We start from the raw sequence: 10,125 nt of genomic DNA on the forward strand, positions 1-10,125 counted from the left end.
CAAACTCTGACCCACCCCGTTCACCCCGACCCCCAACCCCTGCCCCCTCGCCGTGCGTCTCTTGGCGCTGAATGGGGGGGTGGCCTACCCCCCTACAGCGAAAGAGGGGGCCCCCCCGCGGGAGGAGTGGAGGGCCTCCCCACGGGAGGAGTCGGGGGCCCCTCCGCCGGAGGAGTGGGGGGCCTCCCCACGGGAGGAGTGGGGGCCCCCCCCGCGGGAGGAGTGGGGGGCCCCTCCGCCGGAGGAGTGGGGGCCCCCCCCGCGGGAGGAATGGGGGGCCCTGCTGCTCCCCACGCGGTGGTGAGAACTCAGCCGAGACAGGCGCAGGACTGGGGGCCAGGAGGAGGGGTCACAGCCCCCCATTGTGCACAAGTGAGTGGGGGGGGGTGGTGAGTGGGGGGGGGGGTGAGTGAGCGGTGAGTGGGGGGGGGGTGAGCGGTGAGTGGCGGCGTGAGTGCAGCAAAAACAACCCCCTACCTCCTCGGTGGAACTGGACGGTAACGTTGTAGTGAGCAATGCTATGGGGGAAGGACAATTTCAATTGGCTTTTCTCCTCATTACGTTTATAGCAACCACAGCAGCCAAAGGGGGCTCTGGATGTCTGCTGGCCAACCCCCACTTTGCGCAGCCAGGAGATTGTGGTTGAGTGATGTATGAGTGAAGGTTGTGTGTGAGTGGTTGGGTGTTGATGGCATCTCCTCTATCTCCATCTCCCTATGGGCAGGGCCCCACTGCCGTCACATTGATGTCCATGCCAGTCTGGTCCAGCGGTCTCTTCTCCTGCTACCAGGACATCTACTCCTGTGAGCGTCCACGCATTCCCTCCAGCAGTGGATCGACCACGGTTTTCACTGTGCGTGTGTTTCCTATGCTTCAGGAGGGGATATCTTCCATTGAGCAACGGTGGCTAGGTGATATTATCTTTCTCGCCTGGTATGCAGGAGGTCGTGGGTTTCATCCAGACACTGATACATTTAGTTCAGTTCATTTAATTAAGTTCATTTATTTGGTATAGCCTTGTGAGCCATTCAGCTCTTGATTCGGATGCAACTGCAACAAACAATTACATTAACAAGACACATTTAAAATTGACTGCACGCAAATAGAGGAAATAGAGGAAAAAACATTAAATTATTCCAGAAAAAGCACCGTTAGTTATTGCTGTGTGCCAAAACACCCAGTTGGATGCTAGATAAACAATAACAATCATAATACAATTTAGATAAATGTAATGTCTAACTCCATACTACAACAAACAATATGGCTAAATTAAATCTTATTCGAAATCACTAAAATAATGCTTTAAAAACAATGTTACAGTGATCGTAGGAACTGTTATCGAAATTTAACAATAGCAATATACACAACATGTACTACCAAACTTTGCAGCCATCGTTGGCTCTGTGAGTCACTCCATGACAGCCCGTGTATCAGTTGGAGAAGCAGCACACTATAATCAAAATACAAGATCATTCTTTGCTGAGGTAATCCGTTGTGATATATTTCATTTCAGGCCAGTTGATAGCAGTGGCAGCTAGGGTTCTAAAACTCCTCTAGAGTAGTTTTTAGTGATGATCTCACAGGTAGTAATCCAAGTTGCAGTTTATTGGCGATAGCATTCCAGACCCTGGGGGCATCAATAGCAAAGGCCCTTCCTCCAGTATTTGTACGGCAATAAGGAATGTGAAGCTGGTAAATGAGTGAAGATCTTAGGTTACATTTCTTCTTCGAAACGGTGAGGAGATCAAGCAGGTAGTCTGCGGATTTTCTTGTAGGTACATCGGGAATAAATAATATCTGATGCACAAGCCGTCGATCATTGAGAGATGTTAAGTTTGATCCAATGTAGAGATCACAGTGGTCGGTCCTATATGGGCAGCTCAATGCAAATCTTAAGGCCGAGTGATATTTTGAGTCAAGCTTTTTCATTACAATACTGGGTGCTGATTTATATATGATGTCACAGTAATCAAGTAGAGGCATTATGGTAGCGTTTATCAATTCCAAACGAAACATCGGTGGAAAACAGTGTTTGTGTCTACAGAAAACCAATATTTATTTTTGTCTTTTATCCAATATAATCAGTGTGATCTTGAAAATTCAGTTTTGAATCAAGGATGACCCCAAGATACTCATAGATCTTGACTTGCTCTATTGGACAATTATTTAGGGAATGTAATTGGGGAAAAATAACTTCCTGCTTTAGTCCTGGTGTGAAGCATAGCACCTTGGTTTTGGATGTATTCAGCACTAGTTTAAGAGCAACTAGATGATGTTGTAGTTTTTTTAAATTACCCTGGAGCTTAGCAATCACGTCATCCGGACTGCAACCAGCAGTCATCAGTATCATGTCATCACTATGTTGAGCTATCGTTTGTTGCCAGGTCGCTTCAGAAAAAAAACAGTTTTTTCTTTTAGTTTCGTCTCTGAGTCTCTGTGTAGTGGTTCTGGCTTTCTGTGTATGTCTCCACGTGGTGAGTCTATGGGTCTTTGTGTGGTGAGTTTAGAGTATTTGGCTGATAGAAATTTCCACGTGATAAGCCACTGTTGAATGATCATATGGGGCCAGGTTGTTTAGAAAAGGAGATAATATCTCAATGGGTTTTACTTGGTAAAGTGAAATAGTTTAGTTTAAATATTTAGGACTGACCACGGCTCTTGATAGGTGTGTGTGTCCTATGCTTGAGGAGGCATCCTCCTACATCCAGTAGTGGATCGACCATTGCTCTTGCGGTGCGCGTGTTGTCGTCCCTGCGTGCAGGCCTGCTGGGCTGCCTCTGCCCCTGCGCTCTGATCGGTGGACTGGCGAGCAAAATGGGAGAGAGCTCTATGCTGGGGTGTCCGTGCTGGATGCAGGTCGCAGCCAACGCGATGCGGGCGTCCATCCGCGAGAGATACCGCATCAGCGTAGGCGACGTCACGCGAGCACACACGGCCAGAGTCAGGTCTACAGCCTACGGGACAGGGGTCAGCTACCAAAACAACAAGAATTCGAATTCGGGGGAAAAAAACCCCGTAATTTTAAGAGCCGCAATACAATGTGGTGAATGCGTCTAGATCAGGGGTCCTCAAACTTTTTAAACAGGGGGCCAGTTCACTGTCCTTCAGACCGTTGGAGGGCCGGACTATAGTTAAAAAATACTATGAACAAATTCCTATGCACACTGCATATATCTTATTTTGAAGTGAAGAAACAAAATGGGAACAAATACAATATTTAAAATGAAGAACAAGTAAAGTTAAATCAACAAACTTGCCAGTATTTCAATGGGAACTATGGGCCTGCTTTTGGCTAATGAGATGGTCAATGTCCGGTTCCATATTTGTCACTGCTAGTCGTAACAAGTGATGCAAGTGTGCATCCGTTAGTCTAGATCTGGTTGGAGATTTCAAATGTCTCATTCTGGAAAAAGTCTGTTCACAGACATAAGTGCTGCCAAAGATGGTTGCCATTTTGAGTGCATGGTTCCTGAGATGAGGATATGTCTCAGAGGGGAGAGATGCATAGAAATTATGAAGGCTGCTTGACTTGAATGTGTCTTTCAGAGAGTCACAATTCTGCAGTTCAGCCAGTTCCATTTGGTAAATTGTATCCACATTTTCAATGTCAATAGAAAATGGGTTACGGAAAAGCTGTATGTCCTGTTCATGGAGATGAAGCTCTTTAAATCTAAATTGGAACTCCTTTTGCAATTTTTCCAGTGAATCCACACATGTTTTGTTTGGGAATGCAACCAATGGTTTTTCCGCTAACAGATTTTGAGTTGTGGGGAGATGGCAGAAGTTTTCCTCCTTCACTTGTTTGATGAGGAGGCCTAATTTTACTTCAAATGCTTTGACGTGTGATTGCATATCACAGATGAGCTTCCCCTTTCCTTGAAGTTGCACATTGAAACTGTTGAGTAGCTCTGTTACATCTGTCAGAAAGGCAAGGTGCCATTTCCATTCTGCATCATTGAGCTCTGGTACTTCTTTGTTTTTTGAAAGCAGAAAAGCTGTAATCTGTGGAAGTAAGTCATAGAAACGTTTCAAAACTCTCCCTCGACTCAGCCAACGGACTTCTGTGTGGTACAGAACATCTTCATAGTCAACATTTAGCTCAGACAGAAATTCCTGAAATTGTCTGTGGTTTAGTGCATGAGCTCTAATGAAGTTAACACAAGTGTAATGGGTTCCGGAGACACTTGTAGATGTAACTTCTTTATTACAATACAACACTCCAACAGTCCTGATACTCTGTTACAGCCTAGGTACACAGCCTAGCTACGCAGCCTAGATACTCTGGCTACGCTCTGGACTCGCCCTCACAAGGTCGTAGCGTCGGGAGTTCCAGAGTCCCAGCGCTGGCTCTCACAGCATCCCAGGGTCTTCAGATGGCTGGTCGTGGGTCTTGGGTCTTGAGTTACAACTGGGCCGATCGTCCAGGGAGCTCTCCTTTTATGCCTGGTCCGACGAGGGGTGGGTCTTGTGCGCCACCAGACATCCCACAGAGCACACACAGCCCCCCCCCCCCGTTGGCGGCGCCAAAAAGGCTTAAGCGCCTGGGAACCCAACGCCTGGCGCCCAAAGGCTTAAAAGCGTCTGGATCCCCTGGGAACCCAGTGCCTGGCGCCCAGAGGCTTACGCGTCTGGACCCACCTGGAAACCCAGAGCCTACAGCAGCCCCTCCCTTCTTATGTCACTACACAAGATACCACAATTTTCATAACAGAGTCCCACTTCAGTGATTTACTACACAGCGCTTGTTGGTGGATGAGGCAGTGTATGGCTATTGGATGAGAATGGTTATGTTTGTCCATCTCTTGGTTAATGCGAGCAATTACTCATTTCTTAGACCCCACCATGCTAGGAGCACCATCAGTTGTCACACTGGCTAGTTTAGCCCAGTTCAGCTCCAAACCATTCACAGTTTGGCAAACCTTTTCATAGATATCCTCTCCTGTAGTTGTTCCTTTGATGCTTTGCAGTGCAGCAAGTTCTTCTGTGACTTCGAAATAGTCATTCGTCCCACGAATAAAAATTAGAAGTTGTGCAGAATCACGAACATCATTGCTTTCGTCGAGTGCCAAGGAAAAATAGGAAAGTTTTTTTGTGGAGTTTTGCAAATGCTGATGCAAATTGTCTCCCATTTCTTCAATCCTCCGTGTAATTGTAGGTCCTGAAAGACTCACTGTACTAAATAAATCGGCCTTCTCTGGACACATCTCTTTGGCAACAGAAAGAAGGCATTCTTTAACAAATTCTCCCTCCACGAATGGTCTGCCAGTGCACGCTATTAGCTTGGCAACTTGAAAACTTGCTCGCAGTGATGAAATATTTAGCTGCTTCTGCTTCACAAAAGTATTTTGCTGAGTTGTTAATGTATTTTTCAGTTTTAATATTTTATCTTTTCTCACTTCTCCGACCAAACAATCATATTTATCTTTATGTTGAGTTTCATAGTGTCGACGTAAATTGTATTCTTTGAACACAGACACTATATTCTGGCATATCAGACACACAGCTCTTTCCTTGTACTGCATGAAAAAGTAATCATAAGTCCACTGTTCTTTGAATATCCTACACTCCGAGTCAATTTTTCTCTTTCTTGACATCGTTGTTTCCTAGGGAGTCAAAATTGCTATTAGTAAAATACCAATATATATACAGTGCTACAAAAACAATATACCAGCAATAACTTTGCCCACACAGAGACATACAGACTGCACTGCCCCTCAATGTAGTCTGATTGGGGGAACTCCGCTTTTACCCCAGGCTCACACTGGTGCAGGTGCCATTAAAAAGTTAATTACACCTGCAGTTTTGTTCACAGATCGCAGTGATCACTCTGTTATTACCCCTCTATCATTTACTCAGCGGTGCGTGTGCTGGGGATCTACATCCCCAGCACACAGGAATATCACTGGGAGTGGAGCCGAGGGGCAAGTGAGGGAGCTGAGGGAGGGAGAGCCAGTCAAGCACAGCCAGGGGTGGGCTGGCAGCCTTAGGCCTGGGGGGCAAGTCCAGTCAATTGGCCCATTGAACCATTCACCAGCGCAGCCCAATGAGTGCCCACCGCCGCAGCTCAATCAGTGCCCAACGCCGCAGCTCAATCAGTGCTCACCTGCGCAGCCCAATTAGTGCTCACAAGCGCAGCCCAATTAGTGACCATGGGATGTGGGTGTCATCTGTCTCACCTCTTCGGTTCGGGGGGTAATGATGCTGCCAACTTCCTCCAAGCTGCCTCTGCTCTAAAAGACTGTGGCTGCGCTGTGATGCTCAGTCTGTCACGTCTCCCGCGCTCTCTCTCCCACGAACCAGCTTCCGGCTTTCACTGCCCACAAGTCACCGCGCAGCTGGCCCCTCCCACATGCCCTGGCTTCCTCTGAGTCCTGGGAGGTGGGCAGGCCGGATAAATGTCCTTGGCGGGCCGCATGTGGCCCGCGGGCCGTAGTTTGAGGACCCCTGGTCTAGATGGTAGTCCTTCATAAATAAAGTGGTGAAACAGTGCTTACTGAGCCACAGGTTGCCAACCTCTGCACGTGGTGCACTGGACTTCCACGATGAACTGAATTTTTTACATAGTCAAGCACCGGTAACCAAAAGAATAAGACATCTTTTAAAAAAAAATTCGAATTTCAAGAGCCACTCTGCAGTCTTTAAAGAGCTAACCGCAACATCACTGCTCCCCACTACACACACACACGGGGTTTTCAAACGACTTGGATCTGATTGCAGTGTGTCCATCCCTCTCTCTGTCCATCCCTCCCTCTCTGTTTGTGTCCATCCCTCTATCTACCTGGCCATCTGTCCATGTGCGTGTCCACACACACACAAATTGAAACACATTGCCTCTGTCAGTAACCCTTAGCGACGTTCATACTAAGATCTATTTACATGCGTCCATTCATTTATCGATCTTCGAATGTGTCGAATCTCTCCATCCGCGTAACTATCCGAGCATGTGTCCATCCATCCGTGTGACCATCTGTCCGTGCTTGTCTGTGCATGTGTCCATCCGTGTGTTGCGTGTGCAGGGCTCCCTGTGTAACGATCTCCTCACCCTCCACTGCTGCTTGCCGTGCGCCGCGTGCCAGATGCACCGCGAGGTGTCCGTGCGGGGCTGGCACCGAGGACGCAACAGCATGGACGGCCTCCTGCGCTCCGCTGGGTTCAACCCCTACGCCGAGCCCGGCATGGGCATCAATCCCAGGGCCATGGCCTGAGGCTGGGGGGCCATGGCCTGAGGCTGGGGGGCCATGGCCTGAGGCTGGGGGGCCATGGCCTGAGGCTGGGGGGCCATGGCCTGAGGCTGGGGGGCCATGGCCTGAGGCTGGGGGGCCATGGCCTGAGGCTGGGGGGCCATGGCCTGAGGCTGGGGGGCCATGGCCTGAGGCTGGGGGGCCATGCCCCCCCTAGAGGCTGGGAGCCACGTTCCCCCCCTCCCCAGCGGTTGGTGGCCACGCCCCTTCTCTGCTAAGACTGGCGTAGCCACGCCCCTTCCCAGTGGCCACGCCCCTTCTCTGCTAAGACTGGCGTAGCCACGCTCCTTCCCAGTGGCCACCCCCCCCCCCTCACGGTGACCACGCCCCCTCACGGTGACCACGCCCCTCACGGTGACCACGCCCCCTCACGGTGACCACACCCCTTCCCAGTGGCCACTCCCCTCAGTGGCCACGCCCCCTCACAGTGACCACTGCCCCACTGCAGGTCTCGCCCTGTCTCATTCTGATGTCTGCTGGCAGACACTGGCAGAACATAGACAGCGGTGCTCAACACATTGAGACTTCCCCCGCTCCCTCGCTCGCTCCCACAGCCGGCCTTGTCTCTCCCGCTCTTGATGCGCTACGCATGCCCTTCGTAGGCGCTTGCTGTCCACTTAGCAGCAATTGCCTGTAAAGTGCATGAAGGCTGCACGGGGGATGTTTGTATTTTGCGTGTTTTGTAAACGTGGGAAATAAATCTTGAGAACTTTAAACCGGTTTCCACATTGAGTGCCCCATCAGCAGCAGGGTCAGCCTTTGCTTCAACCATTGGTTCAGTACAAAACACTGAACTGGCTTCCACATTCAGGAGGGCGAGGTCATACAGATGCGACTCGCCACAACAGCCCTTGTCCTTCAGTCTGAGGGTTATACGGGGGACCTTTATCTGGGAATATCTGTACGGAGCGGTGTCGCAGCGGTGAGCACGTCACGCTGCGGGACCCGAGTTTGAATCCTGCTCAAAGCCAACACATCACCAAAACCAGTGACGGCGATTATCTGAACTGGTCCGGGGCCTCCCCTAGGTCGACTCGGCCTCAAATGAATACCTGGTGTGGTGTGTAATTATCGCCACTAGGGAGACAAAGGCGGCCGGGCGTGGTAGTCGCCAGCCACCCCTCGTGTGCCGTGTTGGCCTTCATTGGTGCTCGCTAAAAGCACTTGTCCCAACAGTATGTTAAGGTTGTATGGGGGATCTTTGTCTTTATGTGGGGCAAGGTGGGGGTGGCCTTTGCTGGGGCTGCAGTACCTAAAATATTGTAAGAAGTAATCCGAGGTGCCATCTGTTGAAGTATGGAAGGCGATCCAGAGTCTGAGACCTGGAAAAGTGCTGGGCAGAGGCGATCTCCTAAGTGAACTGCTGAGGAAGGTTGGAATTTGTTTGCAGACTGCCCTCCAGGACATGATTAGAACCGTTTGGGCCACTGGACAGGTTCCGCAGAATTGAATGACGCCCTTGGTGGTCCTGTTTAAGAAGGAGGACCGCAAGATTGTAACAACTACGGAGGCATCTTCCTCCTCAGAGTACCGGGAAAGGTCCTGGCAAGGATTATTCAACATTGTCTTGCCAGGCACGCTGGGGAGAGGTTTGCGGAGTCCCAATGTGGTTGCAGGCCACGGCGGTCCTGCACAGATGCCATATTCTCCTGCACAGACGTCATTATGTCTGCTACAGCAACAACTGCAACAACACCAGCAAGAACAATACAATAACAGCAGAAAATGCTGCCACCACTTTGCAATATTCGCCGCTCAAAATTCGCCGCCAAGCTGCAGTGGTCAAGATGCTGGACAAGGTGCAACATGCGGCACCGGAGTTCCCCCTTCACTTCCACATCTTCAAGCCTCCTCTCGTGTCTGAAATCCCAGTGTAGGCGCTACTACAACCCAAAGACTTTTGTATGTGGGAAACCCATACTGTTTGGGACAAGGAATGGAGATGCGTGGATGTGCCAAACAAGGACCTCATCAGTGATCCGTCTGTCTAGATGCTTGGCCTCGACTTCCCAAGGCGCCAGTGGGTTCAGTTGAACCACTTCCGTTGTGACCAGCGGGTGTGTGCTGCTTCCGAACGTTTTGGTGCATCGTACTACTGCGTGACAGCTCGCTGTGCGAATGAGGGGAGCAGGAGAGCGTGGTGCACCGTCGTCTCTGGCTGTGAAGTCCTTCAGGGCGTGCCGGGCACACTGCAGTGCTGGAGGAAGAGACTGCAAAGTGGCTGCGTGGCTTTGTGGGCTGACGTCCACTCACAATGACATTGACAAGCATTACTCTTTGGTTCTTTCGGTAAAGTCACGTAGAAAGAAAATAAATTAAATACTAGAATACGACGTTTCGATTGCAACACAAGCAACCGTCATCAGGTGGAACTAAATTTGAGAGAGAGACAAAATACAGACACGGAGACAGACAGACACACAAGCAGAGAGAGAGAGACAACAGAGACACACAGACACAACATAGACACACAGAGACCCAATGCCTCTGTGTCGAGGCCTTACATAGAGAGAAAGAGGGGGGGGGTATGCTGGGTCAGCTGCTGGAGAAGAAAAATTAGTTTGTCAATGAGTCCACCCCGAAGCGAAGATCGAATGGACGAATCTCTCATGGTAGCCGGATGGCTTGCAGAGAACCTCCGTCTTAAAAAAGTCAACGTAATGTGAGCCTACTGAATTGTAACAGTGATCTGCCACGGCCAAGGTGTTGGTCCTACCGTGTTTCAGGTCTGTTTTGTGCTCACGGATGCGGTCCGAGACATGTCGTTTGGTTTCTCCAATGTAACTACTACCACAGAGGCAACTCAGTTTGTAGACGCCAGGGTACTCGGCCTGCTAGACTGTGGGTCGCTCGGCTCTTGCTACATCATCTGTGGTGATCTTGC

The 10,125-nt window shown here is 49.9% G+C and overlaps 2 protein-coding genes across 3 annotated transcripts in view; one reads left to right on the top strand and one right to left on the bottom strand.

Annotated features, from left to right (window-relative positions):
* Positions 1-10,125, bottom strand: part of LOC133360786 (charged multivesicular body protein 1B1) — a 406,386-nt gene that overhangs the window by 293,401 nt on the left and 102,860 nt on the right. The gene's annotated exons all lie outside the window — the stretch shown is intronic.
* Positions 746-7,205, top strand: LOC133360794 (cornifelin homolog B-like). Its single transcript, XM_061579671.1, has 3 exons — positions 746-803; positions 2,762-2,907; positions 7,017-7,205. The coding sequence occupies exons 1-3, from the start codon at positions 746-748 to the stop codon at positions 7,203-7,205; spliced, it is 393 nt and encodes a 130-aa protein (XP_061435655.1).

Source organism: Lethenteron reissneri, chromosome 69, assembly GCF_015708825.2.
Source record: "Lethenteron reissneri isolate LAM-NWPU_2019-01 chromosome 69, ASM1570882v1, whole genome shotgun sequence".
NCBI lineage: Eukaryota > Metazoa > Chordata > Hyperoartia > Petromyzontiformes > Petromyzontidae > Lethenteron > Lethenteron reissneri.

Excerpts from the sequence above, each read along its gene's own strand:
- LOC133360794 (XM_061579671.1), top strand. The coding sequence starts at position 746 with ATGTCCATGCCAGTCTGGTCCAGCGGTCTCTTCTCCTGCTACCAGGAC. Across the intron at positions 804-2,761 it reads CTACCAGGACATCTACTCCT|GCCTGCTGGGCTGCCTCTGC; the intron begins GTGAGCGTCCAC and ends CCCTGCGTGCAG. Across the intron at positions 2,908-7,016 it reads GCGAGAGATACCGCATCAGC|GGCTCCCTGTGTAACGATCT; the intron begins GTAGGCGACGTC and ends TTGCGTGTGCAG.